Here is a 26,681-nt window from a genome sequence, read left to right on the forward strand (position 1 = left end):
TTTATTATTATTTTTTGGCTGCTTTGGGCCTTTGTTGCTGTGCGCGGGCTTTCTGTAGTTGCGGCAAGTGGGGGCTCCTCTTTGTTGCGGTGCACGGGCTTCTCATTGTGGTGGCTTCTCTTGTTGCAGAGCATGGGCTCTAGGCGCCCGGGCTTCAGTAGTTGTAGCTCGCGGTCTCTAGAGTGCAGGCTCAGTAGTTGTGGCACACGGGCTTAGTTGATCTGTGGCATGTGGGATCTTCCCGGACCAGGGCTCAAACCCGAGTCCCCTGCATTAGCAGGCGGATTCTTAACCACTGCACCACCAGGGAAGTCCAGGTTTCCAAAATGAGTAAGTGGGCCACAAATGTCCTAAAGCAATCAGTGGTTGTTTCTGTTTTTTTCTTTTTCCAGCTTCAGCTTACAAGGATTCTGATTCTTTCTCTCAAATCATTTGAAAAAAGAAATGAAGTATACTGCAGAAATTCTAACTTAATAACAAGTTAATCAGCTTTGAAGAGAGAAATAAAATCAAGCAATCTGGGTTGTTTAGTGTCTTATAAGAAAGCCAAATGATATTTGTCCTCCATGGTCTCTTATTTCTGAATTACAGAGCCAGAGGAGAAGCTGGCACTCCAGCAGCCCTGTGCCTGTCATGCAGAAAGGTCTCGTTGTGTCATGGAACAGCAGAGGTCATTCTCCATCTTCTCTCCTTTCCACTGCAGGGCTACACCAAGTCCATTGATATTTGGTCTGTAGGCTGCATCCTGGCAGAGATGCTCTCCAACAGGCCCATCTTCCCGGGGAAGCATTACCTCGACCAACTGAACCACATTCTGGGTAAGGTTCGTGAGCATTCTGGGGACCCACTGTATACATCAGAGTACCCTCAGGAAATTAAGAAGAGTTCCAGCAACTCTTCAGCCTGTGATGGACATGAGCTTTTTTTTAATCTTCCTTGATTTAAAACATTAAGGACTTTTTAAAAAGCATTGGGAGGCAGTGAGAAGACATTGAATGTCAGTGCCCATTCTGCCCCACTGCTGATGGTATGCAGTTGGTTTACCTTGGTTTTGATAATTAACAGCTGATTATTTTATCTGATAGGTATTCTTGGATCCCCATCCCAGGAAGACCTGAATTGTATAATAAATTTAAAAGCTAGAAACTATTTGCTTTCTCTTCCGCACAAAAATAAGGTGCCATGGAACAGGCTGTTCCCAAATGCTGACTCCAAAGGTAAATGTGATTTCATTGATTATTTTTCTTAGGCTTAGCTTTTATTTGTTTCTTTGTCTTATTCATTAAAGCAGTAGGTCACTAGTCTATGGCTGTTGGATAATGCCTTATTTGGTGGTCACTCTTCATTTCTTTCTTCCCTCTTATTTAGGAGCGGTGGCCATAGGGTAAGGGAGTCTGGAGGTGACTGTTTAGTTTTCCGCGTTTTGGTTTCTTTGCTACTTTTTTTTTTTTTTTTTTTTTTGGGGTATGCGGGCCTCTCACTGTTGTGGCCTCTCCCGTTGCGGAGCACAGGCTCCGGATGCGCAGGCCCAGCGGCCATGGCTCACGGGCCCAGCCGCTCCGCGGCATATGGGATCCTCCCAGACCGGGGCACGAACCCGTATCCCCTGCATCGGCAGGCGGACTCTCAACCACTGCGCCACCAGGGAGGCCCTCTTTGCTACTTTTTAACTTGGATTAAGTTCAATTTTTTTAAGGTCATCTTGTCATTTGATCATTTTGAAAGTTAGGTTTATCACAGAATAATTCACATAGAGTAAAATTCACCCTTTTTAGTTGTGCAAGTCTTTGAATTTTAACAAACGTATGCAGTCCTGTAACTTCACCACAGTCAAGTTTTGGAGCATTCCCATTGTCCCCAAAAGTTGCCTTGTGCCCCTTCATAGTCAGTTCCCTCGCCTAGTCCCTGGCAATCAACATCTGATCTGGTTCCTGTCCCTATGGCTTTACCTTTTCCGGAATGTCATAGAATTGCAATTATGTAATATGTAGCCTTTTATGTCTGGATTCTTCCACTCAGCAGAATGCATTTCAGATTTAGATTTATCTGTACTGGTGCCTGTGGCAGTCTCCTCAACAAATGGTGCTGGAACAATTAGACATTTGTGTGCAAAAAATAAGTAACATGGACCTAAATAGAAGGACCAAAGCTATTAAGCTTTGAGAAAAAAACAGGATAGAATCTTCATGGCCTTAGGTTGGGTGAAGATATCTTATATATGTTCCAAGAGCATGTTCCATAAAAGAGAAAGGTCATACATTCTATTTTAGTCTTTGATATCTTATAAGTTAATTTTGTTTAATAATTATATTATCCTTCATTCCTGCCTAACATGTACCTGTTAAATATATTAGGCAGCTATTTTTTTAACTTTATACTGTCATAGAAGTGTGGTAGGCAGAATAATGACCCCATGCCCAAAGATGTCCGTGTCCTAATTCCCGGAAACTGAATCCATGTTAGGTTACATGACAGAGAGGGGTAAGGTTACTCGTCAGCTAACTTTAAGGTGGGGAGATTAGCATGGGTTGTCCAGGTGAGCCTGGTGTCATCAAAGGGGTCCTTAGAGTGGAAGGAAGGTGTCAGAGGAGGGAACCCAAGAACAGCTTGCTGACATGTTAGTGCAGCGATTTTACAATATTTACATCCAGTCTGCTGTTGACTGAATTTTAGCTTTTTCTAATATGTGTGTATGCATATATGTGTGTGTGTACATATATGTGTATTTTTTAACATTAACAACGATTTGCTTAGATGTTAAATTTGTTTTTTGTGTTGACCTGAGCCAAGTTTCAGAAACACTTGGTTTAAAATTGAATTTCTTTTGGATATAAGAGGAACTGTCTTTTAAACTCTCTGATATAAAGGTAGTGTATGATTATGGTAGACAGTTTGGATGTATAGAAAAAGTAAGAGAATAAGAAATAGTCTTAATTATCAGAATCCCAAAATAACCTTTAATGTTTGCTCTACCAACGTGTGCACAGCTTCTACCTATTTAGTTATAGTTATATAATGTATTCTAGTTGCAGAATTTTCAAAATTAGAACTTCCCATGCCTTGCCACGTGTTACTGATTAGACTGGCTTGTGTGCTGTATCGTCCATCCCAAGCATGTTACCTAGATCTGATTTCCTGAGTTACCTTTTTTAAGAGGTGTGTACATAACAAAACTGTACAATTAAGACCTTACAAGAAACAGAACTCTTGGGCTTTTCTCCTGTTTGTTTCCTCATTCTTTTCTCTAGTTAGTCATAATTTGCATCAAATTATTTGAGGTTTTCTTTAGCTTATTTTCCTTAGGTTAAGGTCATGAACTTTGAGATTGGTTCGTTCAGTTAATAATTAACCCCACTAAAATCCAGTTAAATTTGAATTGTAGGTATTGGGTGAATATAATGAAAAAGCGGGGAAGAACTATACATAGAATCAAGTGGAAAGATGGAGTTTAGTGCTGAAATGGGCATAAAACATCATGTGTCCAGAGCACAGGCTTTGCAGCCAGACCTCCCTGGTTCAGTCCACAGCCCAGCCGCTTACCAGCTGAGCATCCTTTGGACAAACTACTTAACCTCTCTGGGCCTCTTGTTTTCCCATTTATAAAATATTAGCTGGGACAAAGCGAAAGAGAGGCATGGACATATATACAGTACCAAACGTAAGGTAGATAGATAGTGGGAAGCAGCCGCATAGCACAGGGAGATCAGCTCCGTGCTTTGTGACCGCCTGGAGGGGTGGGATAGGGAGGGTGGGAGGGAGGGAGACGCAAGAGGGAAGGAGTGGGGGAACAGATGTATATGTATGACTGATTCACTTTGTTATAAAGCAGAAACTAATAAAAAAAAATTCCCTAGCCTAAAACAAAAGAATAAAAACAAACAGTAACAACAAAAATATATATATTAGTACCTGCATCACAGGGTTGTGTGAATGTCTATACTGCTGGTTTTGGTAGGACTAGGTTCTGAGATCTTAAGACAGAGTTTTTCATTTATATATCTTGGGTCCTTTCTATGTCTCTGTAGTTATAAAAAATGGGTACATAACGTTCCCTTGTGCGTGGCCTGTAGTGTCTTTCACAACCTCATGTTGGACATTGACATTCACATCAGTTATCTGTTGCTGTGCAACAAACCCCTCCACAACTCCGGGCCTTCAGATCACCCCATATGATGCTGCACACCTGAAACTTAGAAACAGTTACATTGAAACCAAACCATAACTAGGTTAATGTGGCACCTTGTGAAATGAGATATAGAAGAGGATCTTACTAAAATTGACCCTTATTACCAAAAATTTTAAAAACCCGACCAGCACATATTTGTTCCAAAGCCCACAGGGCTGGGTGCAGCTGGGCGGGTCTGCTCGGCTTGCCTCGTGCTGCATGGCCTAAGGGTGCCTCACAGCACCTAGTACCCCGTTGGCTCTCGTCCTACAGTGGTCCAGACTGGGCTTCTCATGCTGGCAACAGCATTCCAAAAGAACCAGAGCAGGAGCTGCAAGGTCTCCTGGCCGGGTCTCAGAAATGGACATTTCTGCCACAGTCTGTTGGTCAGAGCACATCACAAGGTCAGACCCGACTCAAGAGGGGGAGAAATGAATCCACCCCTTCGTGGGAGGAGCTGCAAAGAAATGGGGGCCATATTTATCTGCCACCAGGTTGCTTCTAGTTTCTTACTACAACATTGGTAAATGTATTCATTTAATAAATAGATGGGTGTCTGTTCTAAGGCCCTGGACATAGAACAGCAGCAATAAGACAGATTTAAGAACATGCATGCAGGTAGCTAATAATCTAGATTTGCAAGAAAATAACAGGAAGAAATGAATGGAAGACCCCGGGGATCTCAAGAAATTAAAACTTTCAAGCTGAAACACTGGTGCTTTTAAGTTTGGTTAATAGTATTAGGTTGGCCAAAATGTTCAGATTTTTCCATAAGATCTTATGGGAAAACCCAAGTGAACTCAAATAGTTCACAGAAAAGGAAATGTAAATGTCTCTTAAATATAGGAAAAGGGACTCATTGTTATTTATTATATGAGATACGAACATTGAAAGGTCAGTAATTCCATTTTTTTCCCAGTCATCACAGTAGCAAGAATCACAGAGTTTGATAACCCACTGTGTGGTCAAGGCCGTGGGGAAGGGGATCTTCTCAGAGGCAGCTGGTGGAGTGTGAATCCGTGGAGTCTCTCTGAAAGGCAGCTTGGCAATTCTGTCACATGTCTTTTGTTCCAGCAATTCTGGGTATTGCACTTTTGGGTTTGCCAACCAAATGGGGGGGAAGTGACATTTTAATTTGTTTTTCTTTAAGAGTGAGATTGAATATTTTTTTCACATGTGTGTTGGAAATTTGTGACTGTTGAGTCCCTTGAACCAGTAGTATTGTAGATTTTTCTTCAAAGGAATCTAGCTTAGGATTCTCTCCAAAATTACTCCCGTGAGGGGGAAGAAATGATTATTCTTCAGCAGATGGTACTGGGCTAGTTGAATAGCTATTTGGAAGAAAACCAGTTTAAATCACTATTCACACATCAAAGTGAATTCCAAAACAATTGATGATCAAATACTTTTTAAAAAATCATACTATTAAAAACGAACAATATTTAGAGCATTCAGTATTTTTCTGATCTCTGCGTGGGGGAAGAATATCTTCCTAAGCTTTAAAAACAAACCAAGATGGGCTTCCCTGTGGCGCAGTGGTTGAGAGTCCGCCTGCCGATGCAGGGGACATGGGTTTGTGCCCCGGTCTGGGAAGATCCCACATGCCGCAGAGCGTCTGGGCCCGTGAGCCATGGCCACTGAGCCTGCGCGTCCGGAGCCTGTGCTCTGCAGCGGGAAAGGCCACAACAGTGAGAGGCCCGCGTACCGCAAAAAAAAAAACACAAAAGAACCCCAAGATGGCACAGTGGATAAGAATCTGCCTGCCAGTGCAGGGGACACGGGTTCAATCCCTGGTCCAGGAAGATCCCACATGCCACTGAGCAACTAAGCCTGTGTGCTACAACTACTGAGGCTGCGCTCTAGAACCTGCATGCTGCAACTACTGAAGCCCACGCACCTTGTTGTGTTCCGCAACAAGAGAAGCCACCGCAAGGAGAAGCCTGCACACCGCAATGAAGAGTAGCCCCCCGCTCGCCACAACTAGAGAAAGCCAGCGTGCGGCAACGAAGACCCAACGCAGCCAAAAATAAATTAATTAATTAATTAAAAAAAACAACAAAACCAAGAAGACAAACATAAATGAAAGGTAGTAGATTTAAAAGTTTAAAATTTAAACTAGATTAGACCAGGTGTGGACAAATAGATATAATTTGTTCTAGATTGAATAACATTTAAAGAATCCCTGTCCCGTTTTGTTGATGGCCACACACATGGTGGTTAGGTCCTGTACTCTGCGATTGGCCTCCTGAGTGCAGACTTATGACCTCACTTTTTCACATTTTCCTCATCTCAAAATTGGGGCAAGTTTTACCCACCTCATAGGATAATTGGGAAGGTTGAGAGCTAAGAACATTAGAGAGGGTTAAGAACAGTAGTTCTTAATGTTAGACTTCTTGTTAATGTTATTAGTGTTTAAAGAGCAGAGAGAAATCTAAGACATCAGTGGATAAATACATGAACAAAGGACAAGAACACACAACTTCCATGAAGAGGTAATGAGCTGAGAGGTCACTGTGGGAGGAGCCAGTCGGGAGTTAGCAGTTGAGAGTTTGGTCTGGGCCGTGTTAAATTGTTACAAATGGCTTCCCTGGTGGCACAGTGGTTAAGAATCTGCCTGCCAATGCAGGAGACAGGAGTTCATGCCTTGCTCCAGGAAGATCCCACATGCCGTGGAGCAGCTAAGCCTGTGCGTCAAAACTACTGAGCCTGTGCTCTAGAGCCTGCGAGCCACAACTACTGAGCCTGTGTGCCACAACTACTGAAGCCCGCACGCCTAGAGCCTGTGCTCCGCAACAAGAGAAGCCACCACAGTGAGAAGCCCACATGGAGCAATGAAGACCCGACGCAGCCAAGAATAAATAAATTTAAAAAAAAATTTTTAGAAACAACCTCAGCACTAACTGTTCATTGTTCATGGATCAGAGTCAACTGATACATCTACTCAAAGTCCCTAAAAGTGATTTTTACGATGTTTTTGTAGCATGGGAAAATACTAATGAGCAGTGTTGACTGAGGAAATAACACAGCCTTTGTTATGTATAATATGATCTCAACTGTGTGAAAGAAGATGCACAGGGAAATCTACAAAACGTGTCCAGAGATGAGCAGTGGTTCCCACTGAGCGATGGGGCTGTGGGCATGGGGTGAGTCGTCACAGACTGGAGGGTCGGCTCTTTGAGGCCTTCTCCATCCACTTCATGAGAACCCACTGGGACTGGCCTCGGCCTGAAGAAGGGCTTCACTGGCTCTCGGAACCGACAGGCCCAGCAGGGCTTTGATTCCGGGCGTAGCTGCTTTGACCACAATCTGGACTTTGTCATTCAGCGTTGCCTTCCTCTGGTCCATCTTTCTTGTTAACCAGCCTCTTTTCTCGTGGTGACACGATGGCCACCAGCATCTCCAGGCTCACGCTGACCTGTTTCCTGATAGTTTTAGCCCAAGTGTGGGGCTGACACTCACTGCCTCTCTGTCCACACCCTTGACAGTCATTGTGGCCAAGAGAACCCAGTGAATGTGGCCAAGCTGGTGTCAGCGCTCCCACGGGCAAGCCTGAGAGCTCCCCCATGGCAAGTGCAGCTCCCCCTGGCAAGTGCAGCTCCTTGTGGTTAGAGGGCAGGGGACACTGGTGCGGAAAGCCAGCAGACGGCTGTCAGCGCGTGAAGAAAGATGAGGAATTCTGTTCTCTCGGTCCCACTTTTGTTTTTCGTTTTTTGTTTTTGGGGGGTTTTTTTGGCCATGCCATGCGGCATGCGGGATTTTAGTTCCCTGACCAGGGGTCAAACTGGTACCTCCTGCAGTGGAAGAGCGGAGTATTAACCACTGGACTGCCAGGGAATTCCCCTATTTTTTGAAATTTTAAAAAATGCCCTTCTTGTGAGAAGTCTGTGTCCATTTCTCAGATAACCTGCTATTTGAAAAGCCTCCAGACTTTATTACTGCTCCTGTAAATGCGTGTACATATATATGTTCTCAATGGGATAATAAGCTGTATTCTATTTCATTACCTACAGAGAGTCTCTGTATACAGAGAGTGAGAGTCCTGAGCTGACAATAATAGATTTAGGAGTTTTTTTTTGTTTTTTTTTTTTGCGGTAGGCGGGCCTCTCACTGTTGTGGCCTCTCCCCTTGCGGAGCACAGGCTCCGGACGCGCAGGCTCAGCAGCCATGGCTCACGGGCCCAGCCGCTCCGCGGCATGTGGGATCTTCCCGGACCGGGGCACGAACCCGTGTCCCCTGCATTGGCAGGCGGACTCTCAACCACTGCGCCACCAGGGAAGCCCCGATTTAGGAGTTTTTTTAACAGATAGCATTTGAAATCCTAGAAGAGGCTGGGGAGGTGAAGAGTGAGATGTGTAAGGAGCTGGACAAGAATCTTCCCTGGGCAGTGCGGGAGGGATGGGGATTCTCGCAACCTGTAGAGGAGATGCACACAGATAATGCCTTGTGAGAATGTGGCCGAGTTCAGCACCTCCACGTGGCACAGAGGCCTCCAGTTCAGGTCATGGGTGACCACATAAGAGGAGTGGGAACATGGAGACAGAAAGGACTGAGCCAGGTGAGGGCAGCAGGGAGGATCGGCTTTGGGTGGGGAGAGGGTCCCCTCTTTCCACAGAAGGATGCATGTGGATCTGGTGGAGGTATGTCCAGGAAAGTCACCCCTGGGGATCTTGATTTTCTCAGAAGGATGTGCTGAGAGAAATGAGGGCCGGTGGGCAGGAAGGGCATGATCCACCCATGTGAGTAGAGAAGGGCTGACCAGGGCTTTCCCCGAGATCTTGGGGACCATGATAAGATTAAAGATCTTGAGTTTTTGTGGCTCAGCAGTTCTTGGTAGTGTGCTCCTTAGACCTCTAAGGTCCCCAAGATCCTTCCAGGGGGTTGGTGAGGTGAAAACTGCTTTCATGGCGACACTGAGGCATCCTGCACCCTGTCCCTTGTGCTGCCATCTGTGCTCAGTGCAGGGCGAGGCAGCAGTGCCAGCCTCCCAGCTAAAACCAGGGCAGCTGCATGTGAGGTGCCCTTGGTGAAGCAGCACAGAGAACTCACTTTGTTGTGTCCTGTCCTTTGTGCCGGTCTTTTTAGTGCTCCATGTGACAGCGCGGGATAAGTGCACGCAGAACACATCTGCCACGTACTGAGTGTAGTGGTTTCCTCAAAGGATGGTGCTGTGCAGTTGTTTGAACTGTGAGTTGAATTAGCTGCTTTTTAATAATTGATCCTCAGTAGTTTTCAGGAGTAGGGCTCTGAGATCAGAAAGTTTGAGAAGCACTGTTGCGGTGGCACAGTCTGCACAGGTGGCCTTTTTCTCTGCCCCTGCTCAGAAATTCGAGCTGAGGATGGAAGTGACAGATGGCAACCTTGATCTGGGATCAGAGTGTTGCTGGGTAGGTGAGATGGCCCCAAAGCAGTGCTGCCAGCCGGGTGACCCGCCCCAGGACCTGGAAGGAGAAGTGACTGATGAGCCGGAAGGGTGCGGTCATGTTGCTACACACACCCCGGAGTTAGAGGAGAGGTGTGGGCTCATGGTCGCCACCAGGGAGAGTCAGGATCGTGGTCGGATGTCATCCTGGCCTTGAAGGGGCTTCAGTCTTTTAGGGGAAATAAAATCTGCATCCAAGGAAGCATATGCACAGCCAGCGTGATTCATACGTCGGAGTGGTGCCAGCGGGATGCTGAGCATGTGGGAGGAGGAGGGAGGCCGGGCTCTCTGACTGTGGGAGCAGCACCTGCCAGCTGCTTCCCATCTCCCCCCCTCCCCTCCTGTAGCTGCGAGCAGTGCAGAAATAGTGCTGCAGTCAAAAGAGGCTGGAGAGCCAGTCAGTTTTCAAGTAGCAAAAAAAAACTTTTTTAAGCTCTTTTCTTTTGAAATTGTTGCCTAGGATTGAACTTGAAGGAACTGAAAGGTCTGTTTTAGGAGTGTGTCAGCTGCAGAGCATCCAGTTGCCTTGGAGTGCATCCCTCCTTAATATCAACAAGACTTGGAATTTAAAAACAATGCTGTTAGACTCTTGACTGTGGCTGGGCCCTCGGCTTCTCCTGACATGTTCGGAGGTTATCTGATCTCAAGGCAGTCCTTGGAGAAATGTCTGTGAGCTCTAGGGGAGGGGGCGGGAGCGGGAAATGAGGTCGGTTTTAGTACCTGTGTTAGGTATGGTAGGGCTCTGAGGCCCAGCAGGTGTGTTCGCCCGTCTACCAGTTTGAAAATGTACTATTTGTAGAAATTCATTATGTGGGCTTTAAAAAAACGTACTGGTTTTCACACTTCACTTTATGGACATGAAAAAAGTCCTTTGTTGTGTGGAATTTCTCATCATATCCAACACACAGTGCACCACATCAATGATCTCCTGATTGAAGGTAAGTGGGGTGGTGTGCAGGGATGTGCACGTGGGGGGTCCCCAACCTCGGGCAGTGGGGCACCCCACCCACGCACTCTCTCCCAGCGACTCCCTGGCCAGCCGCCGGCTGCTCTCCATCAGGGAGCACATTTCCTAGTGACTACAGTGATTTTCCATCACCGTTCTTTATCCTAGAGCTTAGAGTCGGGTGCTCATTTGCAGATGGATGAGGTTGATAACCTAATAAGAAACTATCACCGTGAGTAACAAGGCTTCATTAAGTAGATACCAGTGCTTTTGTTTTTGTTAGTGTCAATACATTTTCTAAAAATGTGTGTTCTTTAATAATTACCGGGGGGCTTCCCTGGTGGCGCAGTGGTTGAGAGTCTGCCTGCCAATGCAGGGGACGCGGGTTCGGGCCCTGGTCTGGGAGGGTCCCACGTGCCGCGGAGCGGCTGAGCCCATGCGCCACGGCTGCTGAGCCTGCGCGTCTGGAGCCTGTGCTCCGCAACTAGAGAAAGCCCTCGCATAGAAACGAAGACCCAACACAGCAAAAATACATAAATAAATTTAAAAAGAATAATAATAATAATAATAATTACCTGGTAGTTTTTTTTTTGCGGTACGCGGGCCTCTCACTGTTGTGGCCTCTCCCGTTGCGGAGCACAGGCTCTGGACGTGCAGGCTCAGCGGCCATGGCTCACGGGCCCAGCCGCTCCGCGGCATGTGGGATCTTCCCGGACCGGGGCACGAACCCGTGTCCCCTGCATTGGCAGGCGGACTCTCAACCACTGTGCCACCAGGGAAGCCCTACCTAGTAGTTTTTAGATTTATTTCTTGGAGCCCTTGGATTTCTCAGGGGTGTCTCAGGGCTGTGAGCATCACTGGTCTGAGCATTGTTAAATAAAAGGAGACAGTTTTAAAAGAAGGCCTCTTTTTACCTCTTTACCAGAACAGTGATGTCTTTTCTAGCATGTATTCTCCCTCATTGAAACCTACTTCTGACACTAAATACAGGAAGTATTTTGTCACATGACCCTTAACCCTGGTCCCAGCCACTGTCAGCCGTGCCCCTTGGCTGTCCTCACGGCCTGAGGTGGTGCCTAGACACTCTGCAGAGGCCCCAGGGCAGGCTGCTCATTGGCCACCGCCTCCGGCTTGTTCCTGTTGGCCCTACACTTGCTGCCTTGTCGACATGAAAGAGGTGGTCAGGGCTGAACTGCTGGCCAGGTCGAGAGAATACTTTTAGTTTGGGGCCTTGGAGAAAGACGCCAGGCTGCAGAACAGGCTAGGGGGCCTGTGCTTTACACACGTCTCTCACCCAGGACCTGGAAGGAGGAGGCTGAAACCACATAGGAGGTAGTGACCATTGCAGAAGTGACTTTGGAGTTGACTTAAGAGCAGTACATACATAAAACCTCTGCTTTTGACCCTGCGAGCAGAGCCGTGATTTAGGACAAGGCCAGGCTTTGGGGGCAGACTTGGGCTTGAATCCTGGCCACTATGTGGAGCCTTTGCTGAGCACATCACCTTCCTGAGTCTGGGTCTCTACTAACAGGTGCTCAGACTCAAGCTCAGAGATGGAACAGGCACCCCTGGGTGGCAGGGGCTCTTTTAGCTCGGTTGTCTTGTGGGTCAGTGGACTTAAACAGGAAGACAAGAGAGTATTTCATTGACTGTTTCTTTGGCTTCTCACCTCTGCAAAACCTTTCTCTTTATAGCTCTGGATTTACTGGACAAGATGTTGACGTTCAACCCTCATAAGAGGATTGAGGTGGAACAGGCTCTGGCCCACCCATACCTGGAGCAGTACTACGACCCAAGTGACGAGGTAAGAGCCTGCACCCCCCTGGCTGAGTGGCCCTGCCATCATGTCCCTGAGACTAGTGCTGTCCCCACAGCCTGAAACCCCTTCCTCTAGGTCCTCTGCACAGGGTGGGGCCGGGGAAATGGAGGGGGAGGGGAGCACAGGACAGGAAGAGACATGGAACCGCAGGGCCCGCCCTGAGGGTGGAGGGGAGGAGGGGACAGGTCAGCCAGGACAGTCCCACCAGAGCTTGGTAGCTTCGTGTCTGCCTCCCTGTGTGCCTCCCTAGAGACACGAGAGCCTGTTGTGATGAGGAATCTGGTCGCAGAGGTGCGTGTGCGAGTCTCCAGTGCACACTGGGCATCCAGATGAAGGTGCTGCATGTCGGGCATCTTCTGTCCAAAAGTCCCCATTCCTTGGCTCTTTGGTTCCTCTGGGGGCTCACTTTTAACTTTGTTCTCTGGAGGATAATGAAGGAAAGTGCAGTAGGAACCAGAAATGTGGATCTTTCTAGTTGAGGCTCAAATGCATAGACAGTAAGCCTTCACACTCCTGTTTTTAAAAAAGGGAGAACCAAGAGGAGTGTGTTAAAGGGGAAATGGAAGAGGAAAGGAAGAACTAACTACAAAAGTGAAAAGCAGTTACATGAAAAAGAGAAAGAGGAAATCAGAGGAAGCATTTATCAGTCAGCTTCCCCTTCCACAGCCTTTCCAGGAAACAGTTGACACGACCTCCGTGGTACATAACAGGGCAGCAGCTGAAAACATGGGACCTGGGGCTCTTACTGCCCTGTGAGCTGGCAGTTTCCTAAGCCCCACGTCCTACTTTCAGGCTGGGGTGGTACCGCACACCCCAAGGGGGCCAGGTGGATTAGAAGGGTGGCATGTGTAGGGTCCTGTACGTCGAGCCCTCCTTCAGGGAGGGGAGCTGCTTGTTTTTCTCTTTTCCCCCTTTCAAGAGGCCAGAGCCTAGCGCAGAGTTTGGGGTGCACGTTTCCTTCCCCTTAATACCTGTTGTGAGGGTGACATGGATAAGGTCTGGGGTGCCTGGTAACAGCTGTATCGTCATCAGGTTCTGTAACATTGCATTCTTTTGGAGGGGGGTGCTTACAAATCAAAATATTAACTGACTAATTACATCTTTTATCATTGAGTATGCATGGAGGTTTTTTGATATGAATAGACAGCATTAGCTTTCTGGTTATTTATAGAGAAAGTATACTAAAAAAAAGCAAAAACTTGCAGAAAAATACAAGAAAGATCACTTTGTAGTCTTGTTATGGGGTTATCATTATTAAAATTTTGGAGTGTTTTCTTCTCAGTCTTACATTTCTATATCTAAATTTTAAAAATAAAGTAGAGTTCATTCTGTTTAACACAAATATGGGCATTTTGCCATGATTTTCACCTTTCTTGCGGCTTCATTTTTTAATGGCTCCATAATATTTCTTCATATAAAGATACTGTGATGTATATAATCAAATGTATTTATTCAAGTATTGAGGGTCTTGATTGTGTACACATACTACCACCAGCAGCAGCCCTCCCATCACAGCAGATTCCTGTGGCTGCCATGTGCATGCAGTGCCTGAAGACATTGGAGAATAACGTGGGGATGCTCCCTCTCACTGGTTCGGGGCTCTCGGGAGGTGCACTTCCGCGACTGGAGCGCAGCACAGGGCTGCTCATCACAGGTGCCAGTCCTGCCATCTCAGTTCCAAAGCCTGAGCCGTGGTCTTTCTGTGGAGCAGTGAATGACTGCCTCAGCCACAACCACTTTTGTCTAAACGTTCTGCTTTCTTTTCAAGCCCATCGCCGAAGCACCATTCAAGTTTGACATGGAATTGGATGACTTGCCCAAGGAAAAGCTCAAAGAACTCATTTTTGAAGAGACCGCTAGATTCCAGCCAGGATACAGATCTTAAATTTCTCAGGTACCTGGAGCTTTAACCATATAGTATATCCTAGCAGAGGAGACAGGTAAAAAGCGTTCAAAAAGAGGAAACACAAATCTCAATTTTAGAGAATATACGGAACGGGAGAGAGAGTGGGGCTTGTTGTGTTAGAACTCTGTAGAAATGAGCAGTGAGATAAAGAATTATGACCAAGGGTTGAGGCACCTGCTGGGGAAATGCTTTGGACAGACCAGCCCGGGACAGCTGGATGGCCGGGCAGTGGGGTCTGCAGACAGGTGACCGAGGGGGCTTCGGGCAGGGTTACGAAGTGGGGGTTCTGCAGCGGTGGGCATTGGGGGTTCTTAGCTTGATCTTAAGTCCATTCTCGCCTGCCTGGGCCTTTTTTTTAATTTTCACATATGGGGGTCAGGATGAGGGTTGGTCTGAGGTAACCTGTGTTGGGCAGCGTCCAGGCTTGAGATCAGAAGCTGCTTGAGGTATTTCACACAGAGGGTGTGTGATCAGTCAGGAGGCTGTGGAAGGGCTGGAGAGCAAGAGGGGGGCGGTGGGGCTTCCTGCAGATGGGGGTCTGCAGGGCCTCAGGGGAAGCGATGTGAGCCAGCATCTGTCTGGTCAGCAGGCCAGGAGGGTGCCGGGCCCCTGCCAGAACTGCAGCTGTTAGAGCATCACCATTGCTGAGGAGGGTCAGGAGCCAGACTGCCACTGACCCAGGGACCTCAGGGGCCTGAGTCACCACCACCCTCCAGTACCTCTGAAACCCAGGACCAGCCCTCCCAAAGAGCCATGTGTCACTAGAGGCGGAAGAAGGAAGGCTTTTCCTCTCAGTGCCTGCCACTGGCAGTCCCACCAGAAGCAGCTGCCAAGGACAGGCAGCGGTGCTAAGGCAGGGTCCCAGCCCCAGTGCAGGGGACAGGGAAGGGCAGAAGGGGGGCCACAAGCAGATGCGATCAGCTCACCTACTCACAGAGCCACCAGGGCCGGACCAGGGCAGAGAGGGTGGGAGAGGAGCTTCCAGACCTGGGGCTCAGACTGGGGTGTGGTCGGGAGACTGCAGGGGAGTGAGGGGAGCAGAGCCCGAAAGACCCCGATTCCCTAACCAAGCAAGGGAGGGGGACTGGCAGGCCCTTGCTGGGACACACTAGAGGCCAGACTCCAAGCCCGAGCACATGTGCCCCCAGCAGCCAACCTTCAGGAAGTGTCTGAGCAGGAAGGGGAGATGCCACAGGGGACAGGGAGGCCAGTCCAGTGGGGTTGGAAGCGTTCATCCATCCACACCTCACATCGGGACAATCTCTTGAAGAATTTGTTGCACACAAGGCACTGTGCGGTTATTCACCGACAGAAGGAAAGCAGCCCCTGGGACCCAGCCGTTTTCACCCCTTCCTGGCCTCTCTGCCTGCATTCACGGTGGGGGGATTGTCTCTGCCAGGGGCCTGCTCTCCCGTCCCCGTGTCCGTGCCAGGTCGGCCTGGCTGCGTTGGGTGAATAAGCTCTTGTTTGGCTCTTTACAGATTAGGCCACTCACCCCTGGCCTGGAAGGTCAAGCTGAGCAACTTTCTGCAGGGTCCCTTCCATGGGTTGCTTTCCTGTGTGTTCGTGGCCCCTGATTTCCCTGCCTTCTGGTTTCAGGGCATACATGCTGTGTGCTCACCCCAGTGAGCAGAACAGACAGGACTGAACGTGGCCCCCAAGGAGCACGTGGCCTGAGAGGGGAGAAAGACACAGACCGTCATGCACATCTTTGGTGTAGAACATCTGGGGGTGATGGAGCTATCAGTTTGTCATTGTTCATTTAATCCCTGTCACATACTTCTTAGTGCCGGGTAGGAGGGAACGGATGGGTAAGACCCAGGCTTTGCTTTCTAGCAGTCTGATGGCAGGACCCGGGGAGTCAGGCCTAGCATTGTGGTGCTGCACCAGGGGAGGGTTTGGCCCCAAAGATGCAGAGCGCCGGGAGGGGGCGCCCCGCTGGTGGGGAGGAGCCCGCCTGTCCTCACAGGTGGTCTTAGGTCCTGAAGTGTCAGGGCATCTGACACTGGGCAGTCTGGGTGGCGGGACCTGAGCAGGGACTTGTGGGGTGGCTGGTCAGGCAGCAGGCACAGGGGACCGTGACAGTGACCAGGGTCCTGGGCCGCAGGACAAGGCTGCTGACTGGATGCCTACTGGAGGCCATTACACACGGGGACCGAGCCCACCCGGGGCCCACCCCAGCTCTGAGTATCCAGGGTTGGGGCCTGTCACCAGTGGAGGCGGTGGCAGGGGGGTTGCTCTGTGTTTAGTTCACTTCCTCCAGGCACACAGAAGGCACAGAATGTGCTTGTAGCCTGATTTTTTTCCCAAACGTTTTTTAAATGACAATTTTCACCTATTCTGAGAAGTTGAGGGTTTTACAGTAGACACCCATATTCCCACCACCCCGATCCTATGATTAATGTTTTATTATAGTTTCTTTGCCTTCTCATGTATCTGTCCATCCATTCCTCCATCTACCCATCAATCCATCTTGTTTTTTTCTGTGCATTTCAAAGGAAATTTCCAACATCTAGACTGACTTATAATTTAGTCATCTAGGATAGAAGAGTGAGTGCAGAGGAGGGTGGGGCGGGGGCGTTGTTAAGCTCTGGGCCAGGTTCTTTCACAGACATTGCCTTTTGATGATCACAGCAACGTTCTCTGAAGTCAGCACACAGCCCAGGTCTGCGATTGACGAAACTGAAGGAGTGTGTTTAAGCATTTTGCTCAAGATTATACATCGGTGGCAAAACTAGGCAGAGAGTCCAGGTCCTTTAAACTCAGAGATCTTTTTTCACCTAGGTTTGCTCCCCAGGGAGATGGAGGGACCGTGGGTGTGAGTTCGCAGTCTGCAGCGAGGGCAGAACTGCGCAGAGGAGAGCCTGGAGGTGACGGTGCTGTGACACACGGGGCCGCTGGGGAAACGTGCTCATACAGCTGTGGGGGCTTTGCTGGAGGGGACAGCAGGGACCGCTCCAGGGGAGACCCTAGGTGTCCCCTGCTCGCTGATGTTCTTTTTTTCTTTTTTTTTTTTTTTCTTGCGGTACATGGGCCTCTCACTGTTGCGGCCTCTCCCGTTGCGGAGCACAGGCTCCAGACGCGCAGGCCCAGCGGCCATGGCTCATGGGCCCAGCCGCTCCGCGGCACATGGGATCTTCCTGGACCAGGGCACGAACCCGTATCCCCTGCATCGGCAGGCGGACCCTCAACCACTGCGCCACCAGGGAAGCCCTCTCGCTGATGTTCTTAGTGGCGGCTCTGAGTGATTGTAAAGGGTCAAAGTATATTCATTATATTTTGTTCAAGGGGCTCTAGTTTAGAAATGTTTTCACTGGAAAGGTAAAAAGGTGTAAGTGGTTAATACGTTGTGACAAGTCTCCGATTCCTCCGGCCTGGGGTCAGCCTCATCCTTACAGGCCATCTCCTTACCTGCTTCCCCGAGAAGCTGGGGAAGAGGAGGTGGTGCCTGCCTTTCTTCCTCCTTCGCCCGTCACTGGACTTTCTCGGGGGGTGGGGGGGGACTGATTACTAGGGGCATTAACCTCTTGTTTCCCTTTGGTTTCATTAAAGATAAAAGCATTTAGGGCAGTTTTAGTTTTCTGTCAGCTGCTAGGTGTGGCTGCAGTTCATGGTGACACGCTTAACAGGCCCCGTCTCCAGGGGAAGGAAGGTCTGCTTTGCTTGCATCCTGACGCACTCGATTACCCTCCTGCTGTCTCCATGCGGCTTCGTCGTGAGACAGAGAACGTGCACTTCTCCTCCCCAGGATGGTCCTCGGAGTGGAGGGAATTCCCACGTCCACCCGCGCCCCACCCCCAGCCGTCTGTGCTCACAGCTGAGAACTGCTAGTCTGTAAACGGGTGGAGTGGATTTAACCCAGAATATAATTTCCTCAAGTAAAATAGAGATGTTAGGAGAGTGATGGGGGACCTCGGGGGCCTCCTGAGGGATCCTCGGGTGTTTTCAGGGCCAGGGGGACCTGGCGGGACAGCAGCTATTGGGTCCCCTCCTGCCCTTCCTGGGTCCAGGCCCACCAGCTTCACGCTTCCTACCAGCACTTGATTGTGCTTGTTGTGCTTAGTCACAGAAAACTTGAGCATTAAAAACAACACACTTGGGCTTCCCTGGTGGCGCAGTGGTTGAGAGTCCGCCTGCTGATGCAGGGGATGCGGGTTTGTGCCCCGGTCCGGGAGGATCCCGCATGCCGTGGAGCGGCTGGGCCCGTGAGCCTGTGCGTCCGGAGCCTGTGCTCCGCAACGGGAGAGGCCACAGCAGTGAGAGGCCCGCGTACAGCAAAAAAAAAAAAAAAAAAACACACACTTTCTGCGTCCTGTGTGGTTGATTGTGACCTACCTGCTCATCCAGAGAGAGAGACGTGCTGAGAATAGGAGGCAGAAGCGTTTTCCACTTCACACATGCGTTTACAAAGATTCTCAGACTCTGGTTTGGACCGTTGGTTAATAAATAGCATCTGGGGAATACTGACGCCGGCCTGGCTGTGAGCGAGCATGCGTGTCTCCCCCCGGAGTATTCTGGAAACATCCTCTGTTAAATGTCTGAGAGGAGGTGCCCGGGGGTTGGGGGGTGGAGGCAAGCCCACCCTTGAGGAGCCTCGGGTGTGACTCGTGCCACGTGGTTCTGAGGGAAACGACCTTTCCTGCAGGAGTGTTTTTCCTTTGCTTTTTCACTCTTCCGTTTTCCTAGCACTGCTGCTGCTGCTTTTCCCACGTGGTTCACCCTTAGCTCACAGTCGGTCTGTCTGTTTCCCAACAGGACACGGGCTCCGAGGACGGGCCACGCGCAGGCATCGCTGTTCTTCCTCCCAGCTCCTGACCCCGGGCCTGTCTCCAGCCTGTCTCGGCGTGTCCACCTGACTCCTTTGAGCCGTTCGGAGGGGCAGTTTCTGGTAGTTGTGGCTTTTATGCTTTCAAAGAATTCCTTCAGTCCAGAGAACTGTTCCTGGCACCCCTGTGTGTGTCGCCCTCCGGTGACCTGTGGCAGTACGTACTTCAGGGCACCTACTGCTCACCTTGCTTTAGTCACTAATCGCTTTCTGGTTTGAAAGATGCAGTGGTTCCACCCTCTCTAATCCTCCCTCCCGATGCCCTGCTGACCCCGCCCTCACCGTCGGTCACTGCGTCTCACCTTCCGGGAGGGCGGCCGCTCCTCGGGCACTTTAAGGCAGTGACGGCCCCTCTTTGCACTCCTCTCCCACCCTGCCGGGGCCCCTGCAGCTCGTGCTCCCGCCCCTGGACCCTGTGGGTACTCGGCAGCACCTCTCCTCGTGTCATGTTAATCCCTAGCAGATGTAAGGTATATGTACTGCTTGCCCAGCATTTAGAAAATTCAGTCCTTTTTCTAAATAAAAGGAAGAAGTCCTGCATCAGGCAGTTCCACCTGTACCATTTACAGGGGCACAACACTTGCCAAAATGTGTTATATACAGTTCTGGGTGTTTGCAAGACTTATGCAAAAAGACGTAAAGTGGCAGCTTCTCTCGGGATTTGGTGAGAGGTGCGCGAGGTCATGCAGGCTGCCCAGGTGGTATGGGGCTGAGCTCCACGCCCAGTGGGCACAGGTGCCACGGGCGCTGTAGCCACGCTCGACGCCTGAGGGTCTAGCAGAGAGGAACACTGCGTCTTTCAATGAGAAAGTGTACACTTCCTTTTCCTCCTACAGCATGTCAGCATCTCAAGTTCATTTTCAACCTACAATATAACAGTTTGTAATAAAGCCTCCATGAGCTCACGACTGGAGCACTGTTCTGTCGTCAAGTGCTCGCTCACGTCTCTGATGTCACTGAGCTCAGGCCGTCAGGAGCAGCTAGCACTAGGTCCTGCGTGCGTGGAGCCCTAGCCCCTGCCCTCCTGAGCCCTCTAGTGTTTGTTCCCGCTGCCGCACCCTGTGGTGTGGACTCGGTGTTCTGTCCCCGTGCGGTGCCTCCTCTTGACTCCCCCACTGCTCTCTGTGGTGAGAAATCTGCCTTGTTCAGTAATTACTGTACCCTCGCATGACTGTTATAGCTTTCTGTGCGGAGATGACTGTCCAAGTGCCACATGCCTATGATTGAAACAAAAAATCTATTGTTACCTCTGAGTTGTGTTCCACGGAAAATGCTATCCAGCAGATCACTTAGGAAAAATAATTCTATTTTTAGCTTTTCATTTCTCAGCTGTCCTTTTTTTCCTTGTTTGATTTTTGACAGCAATGGAGAATGGGTTATATAAAGACTGCCTGCTAATATGAACAGCAATGCACTTGTAATTCATGGAAATAAATGTACATCTTCTATCTTCATATTCATGTTAAGATTCGGTGTTGATTTCCTCTGGATTAGCGAGTCCAAATGGACAGTCAGGCTCAGTCTGTGCTTTAGAACAGAAAGGCTTGCAGGCCTCCCCTTCCCACCAGGCACTGCCCAAACACTTTGCTTTACGTCAGGTGATTTAGAAAGCATTTCTGGAGGGTTCTTTTTTCCTTCCACACAGCAGAGAATCAATTCTGACATGTTCGTTTCTTCAGATCATAGGTCTACAGTGTTCTGTCAGGCTCTGATGAAGCAGCCCAAATGTCTCAGGTTGGATTCTCTGATTTTTTCTAAAGAGGGCCGGCCTGTGTCCCAGTTGAGTGCTGGGAAGGGCTCCACCCCCCACCCTCCAGCCCAGCGTGCTGGTGCTCACACCTCACGGGCCAGAGCAGGTGGCTGACTCATCCTCAGAAATCAAAACTACGTCTAGGTTTTTGCCCTGAGATACGTGATTTTCACCTCCATGCACAGAGCTGCCTTGTGAAGGTCCACACAGCATTGAAAAGATACAGAGATTTGACTGTTCCTCGATACATTTTTAAAGGAGCATTGGTAGTTTTACTGCTCTTGTTTCTTTGTACTTTTTAAATGGAATGTTAGCAGTATTATGAGGTTAACCTGCAGTCCTCTAACTAGAAAGAAAGCCATAGCCTTGGTTACTAATCCCTGGGGACTCTAGGCTCTTTTCCCCTGGTACCATGGAGTCAGATGGGCATGAAACCACTAACTGCGTTCTAGAGTCCCTGTAGCCACAGGTTGTGTGCTTTTTACTAATCATGCCAAACTTGGTTTAACACGTCAGGGAATTGTCTTAACCAAGGTACCTGTGAAAAGTACTAGCTGTTAGGTGTGAAAGACTCATCATTTGGATCTTTCACCTCTAAAAATGTACAGGTTAGGTCATCTAAATTCATGCTGGTGATCCCGAACGCCTCCATTACTGCTCCGCGCAGATAAGTTTCAGACTGATGGCTTTTTTGGTGTCTAAAATGTAAGCAAAAAATTCCTGTCGAAACATTCCAGTCCTTTCACTTAGTATGAAACAAAATACCTAGCAAGCCAGCAGGATGGACTTGAGAGAACTCAGGATGACTGTGCAGACACAGCCTTCAAAGCTGGTAGAGACATGCAGACCGTGGACGTGAGGGTAGAAGATCACTGCGTTGGTGCGCAGTGTGTTCACGTGACTCCTGCTACTGCAGGCACAGCGACGGGTGTGGCGGGGCCACAGTGGTCGGTGGCTGTCCCTGAGGCAGACAGGTGTATTGCCTACGACAAGCCGAGTACCAGTCACGTGCAGACCATTCAGAGGAGACTGACCTTTATTTGCTACGTGTTAATACAGATTTTAAATTGGTAATTTTTCTATAGTATGGTAATAGTATGTTAATACACATACATATGCACACATGCTTTGGGTCCTTCCATAATACTTTTATATTTGTAAATCAATGTTTTGGAGCAATCCCAAGTTTAAGGGAAATATTTTTGTAAATGTGGTGGTTTTGAAAATCTGAGCAGTCCTTTTGCTTATACATTTTAAAGCATTTGTGCTTTAAAATTGTCGTGCTGGTGTTTGAAATATGATCCTCCTAGTACAGATGAGAGGCGTGTCCCAGCAGAGGAAACACGCTGTCTCCCTCACTGCAGCCAGCTTGGCATCATGGGTCAGAGACGGGAAATCCAGATGGATGCTGTATGTAGGCTTGCACCAGCTTCCCTGTAGCTCGTGGCCTTTTCTGTGCTGTTTATCCGTGTAGGGCACTCAAGATCTGAAACTGCTTTGTTACCTGCTTTGTACTGTTGGTGCCTTCTTGGTATTGTAACCCCAAACTCTGCATAGATTATTTAGTATAATGGTAAGTTAAAAACAAATGTTAAAGGAAGATTTTATTAAGAATCTGAATGTTTATTCATTATATTGTTACAACTTAACATTTATTTGTGGTATTTGTGATTTGGTTAATCTGTATAAAAATTGTAAGTAGAAAGGTTTATATTTCATCTTAATTCTTTTGATGTTGTAAACGTACTTTTTAAAAGATGGATTATTTGACTGTTTATGGCACCTAACTTGTAAAAAAACAAAAACTACAAAAAAATTAGAATCATTAAATTGTGTCCGTGTTACCAAAATAACATGGTACTGTGCATGTCTAGTTTAACTGGAATCTTCATACATGAAGATATGGAGTCACCTGGTCCTTTATTACATTTCCCAAGCAAGTGCGTCTTCTGGTTTGACTTTGCTCGTAGTACATGGTGGTAGTACCGTCAGCTGGTGCTCTGGAGGCACTGGAATCCTAGTCTGTCCAGAGTGGTCTTCAGACCTTTGGCCGTAGGGGGAGAAGGCAGTGCCACGTGCATCTCCTCTCATCTCCCTGAACTTCAGCAACCCCGCTGCTGGGCAGGTGTCACTGGCCACCTCTTTTCAGACCAAGAAATCATGACCATGGGAGGGACTGTTGGACATTTGGTTCCTGTCACTGTTGGGCATCGTGCGGTGGCTTATTTACGAGAAAAGATACCAGCAGTGTCCACGGTGAGACAGCAGGAGCTCGGCTCTGGGCCTCGGACCCGCAGCTGCACTGTGGAGCCGGCACGCTCGCCTTGAGCACGGTGAAGGGTATATACAGATACTTCAAGTGCCTAGCGTAGTACCTCCAAGCAAGCGGTAAATCTTCCTAAATTTTTTTTTATTGCTTTAAGGTTTGTTGTGAGGCAGCACGACAGTGTCTGCTAAGCAAACTATTTTCTGTTCATCTGAGAGGAAAACTGCCCCAAACGTTCTTCAGGCAAATGAGTGGATCCCACCTGAACTGGGAGTTTCTGAGGGGTGTTTGAAGCACTGATATTGCATTTGCTTTCCCTGGAGAGATGAACACGCTTTGCTGTTGTCCCAGTCCTTTAGACGATTCAAATGATCCTCCTGTTAGTGGACACAGGAGTCTGATAACCCTACGTCCCCCACTTTAATCGTGAGCCCCGGCCTTAGCAGCAGTGCAGCCATTCCGGTTGGCACTGTAGATGGCATCTCAGCTGGCCCAGTTCACTGTGTTCAGTCAGAACCAGAGTGTCCAGGGCCGACTGTGACTGCAGAGCAGGTGGAGGTGGGAGGGAGGGGGAGAGGGGCTGGGGTGTCTGCAGAGGAATAGCCGAGCAATGCCTGGTGTCATGGGGGCTTGGCCACCTGTGGGGCTGAGGGTGGGGGGAGCAGGTCCAGGCGGACCCAGGCCATGGCACTTTCTTTGAGTCCAGCGCCAAGGATGGCTGAGGACAAAGGTCATCTTCTAGAGGGGGTGGCGGTGCTCACAACATGTCTGTCCAGGTGAAATGGGAACGGTGTTGTGAGGAGGAGATCCGAGGAGGCCTGCAGTGGAGCCGACCTGAGGGACCACGTCATCAGCGGTGACCCACGGCTGGGTGATACGGGGCCTGGGAGAGACGGCTGAGTGACAGCCACGGCCACCAAGGCTGCACAGGCACCTGCCACTGCTGAGCATGCGTGGCGAGAGGTACAGGAAGGTAGAGGGAGATCTGGTGCTGTTATACCCGGGTCCTGTGCAAATGAGGCTCCCGGGGCTCGCCAGGTCACCCTCGGGGGGTGACAACAGTGATGGGAGGGGAGAGACCCGTCACCTTGAGCTGTGACCACCCCTGGAAGACTCCGGTCACGCAGACCTCCTGCCTGCCGGCCTCAAGGCTGATCTGCTCGCAGTGGACTGGGTGCCAGGCCCTGCCTGCCAGGAAATCCATGAAGTTGCCGGCCTGTGAGGGAAGGGGAACCTCTCAGCCAGAAAAGGCCCAGAGGACCTGTGTCTAGCAGCTTTGCGATAATGACCATGTCTGCGCAGGTCCACAAAGATGTGTGGATTTAAAATCTTAACGATGACAACAGGAATGTGAAAATTAGTCATTTTTATCAGAAAGCAAAGTTTTGTCTTTTTCTGAGCAGATCAGGGAGACCCTGCGGGTCATCTTCACTCCCTTCATGAGGGCCTTGAAAGCCACCCCAGTGCTATGGACACAGAAAATAGGCAGGAGCCTCCTCATTTCAAAATTAAGGCATCTTTAATCACTAATGTCTGGACAAGTTATTTCCTCTTTTCTCCTTCCCCTTCATCCTGTTTCCTAACTAATTTCTTTCTAAAATTGGGAGTCTAAGGAATTCTACACATAACAATGTGCATTCACATGTTGGGTGTCGACATGCTTTCCCCCAGACCAACCAGAAGCAGGTACTGGGTCCTGACTCAGCCTGTGCTGGGCTGGGTCCGAGGACGGCCTCCAGCTCTTTTCTGCTGTGGCCGCAGGCTTGGGAAAGAGGTGTTAGGGGGTAAAGGTATTATTAGGTAAGGGGAGCACCGAATTGGGTGGGAGTTGGAGAGGATTACGCTTGAAATTCTTGGCCAGAGGGGCAGGGAAGCCACCGCCCCTTTTTCAGTTAAGACCAGAAGGTAACAAGTCTGATATCAGCCGTGGAAATAGTGGGAGGACCAGAAAGGGTGCAGCGGGGCTGGGGGTGGGGCTGGGGCCTGGGGCACCGGAGCCAAAGCTTTCAGGTCCGAGTGCTGGCGGGTGACTGAGGGGTCTGCGCAGCCTGGCGGTGTGGGCACACAAGCCAGCTGTCTGTCCCCAGCAGATCACCAGGCTGACCCTAAGGCCAGAGTTGGTCAGGAACCAGTGGCCACATCGCCACTCCCAGAAATTTGTGCCCGCTTTTTACTTTCCTCAAAGCCCAACTGAGTGCTGTTACTCCACACTGAAGTGTTCCCATTCCGTGAGTGTGGGGAGCTGGCCAGCTCTGTAGGCTGGAGTGTGTGGGGTTCCTGAGGTTGAATCAAGCACCCAGGGAGCAGGAGAACACGAGTGCACGACCACAGCGATAGACCCGCCATGGGGACCAGTGGGAATGGCACCAGGGAGCCAGAGCTGATTTCTTCTGAAGAACTGGGGTTTCTTAGATTGCTTTTGAAAGTCTCTGCTGCACTTACGCATCCGGTTTTCAATTTTTCAAGTATTTTTTTTTTTTTTTTTTTTTTTTTTTTGCGGTACGCGGGCCTCTCACTGTAGTGGCCTCTCCCGTTGCGGAGCACAGGCTCCGGACGCACAGGCTCAGCGGCCATGGCTCACGGGCCCAGCCGCTCCGCGGCATGTGGGATCTTCCCAGACCGGGGCACGAACCCGTGTCCCCTGCATCGGCAGGCGGACTCTCAACCACTGCGCCACCAGGGAAGCCCTCAAGTATTTTTTATCACCAGTGCCCTTTCATGAAGTGAACTCAAAATTCATCTGCTCTGAATAAGCAGGGGTGGGGCACCCCAGCACCCCTACCTGTCTCCATCCCACAGAGCATGATGTTTCTTCCCCAGAAGAACCAAAAGATGATCATAGGAGCCATAGAAGAGCAGATGCCACAAGAAGGCAGCAATTGAAGAAACAAGGCCACAGAAGACACCACGTCCACAGTGGACCAGGGAGGGCCGGCAGCGTGGCGGTTACTTGCGGGAGCGCCTCACCGGTGGATTAGCTGGGGTCAGCCTCCTGATTTAAAAGTGCAGGAAACAAGCTCAGCCTGATGCTCTGTGATGGCCTAATTGGGTGGGATTGTGGGAGAGGTCCAAGAGGGGAGGGAATGTGTGTATGCGTGTGGCTGATTCACTTCACTGTGTGGCAGAAACAAACAGCATTGTAAAGCAATTGTATTCTAATAAAAACAAAATATATTTTAAAAAGGGAAGGAAACATTGTTAAGACCACTGAGAAGTACAAATAGGGAGTGGGGGGATAGATGATAAGGAAGATGAGCTTGTAAGGATGGAGGATGAAGTGTCCAGTGTTGATGCAGCGTCTGGCAAGGGCATGTCTGCAGAGGCAGCTGCGTCGTCTGTGAACATGCTGGTTCAGAAGGAAACGCTGGGCCAAGCAGGTTGCAAGGAGGAGGAAGTGACCGTCAGAAGAGGCCTCCCCTGGCCAGGAGGTACGGGGGGCTCAGGACAGGGGCAGGTGTGTGTGCGCTGCCACCAGGGTACATTCCCTGAAAAGGCAAGTAGCAGACTGTGCAGACAGAGCATGTGGGTGAAGTCAGAAGGACGAAAAAGACAGATGATGGATGTCATGATGGCCGAGCAAACAGG

General features: G+C 49.4%; 1 protein-coding gene across 1 annotated transcript in view; it reads left to right on the forward strand.

The window, feature by feature from the left end:
- MAPK1 (mitogen-activated protein kinase 1) overlaps positions 1-20,534 on the forward strand; it is a 94,975-nt gene extending 74,441 nt beyond the window's left edge. The window contains exons 5-9 of the mRNA XM_081252209.1: positions 704-818; positions 1,086-1,217; positions 12,225-12,334; positions 14,118-14,243; positions 19,011-20,534. Coding sequence (XP_081108335.1) covers positions 704-818; positions 1,086-1,217; positions 12,225-12,334; positions 14,118-14,234 — 474 coding nt within the window. The 3' untranslated portion in view covers positions 14,235-14,243; positions 19,011-20,534. The remainder of the gene's footprint in view (positions 1-703; positions 819-1,085; positions 1,218-12,224; positions 12,335-14,117; positions 14,244-19,010) is intronic.
- Positions 20,535-26,681: the final 6,147 nt, after the last annotated feature.

The sequence above is a fragment of the Mesoplodon bidens genome, assembly GCF_964165515.1.
Source record: "Mesoplodon bidens genome assembly, chromosome: 13".
Taxonomy (NCBI): domain Eukaryota; kingdom Metazoa; phylum Chordata; class Mammalia; order Artiodactyla; family Ziphiidae; genus Mesoplodon; species Mesoplodon bidens.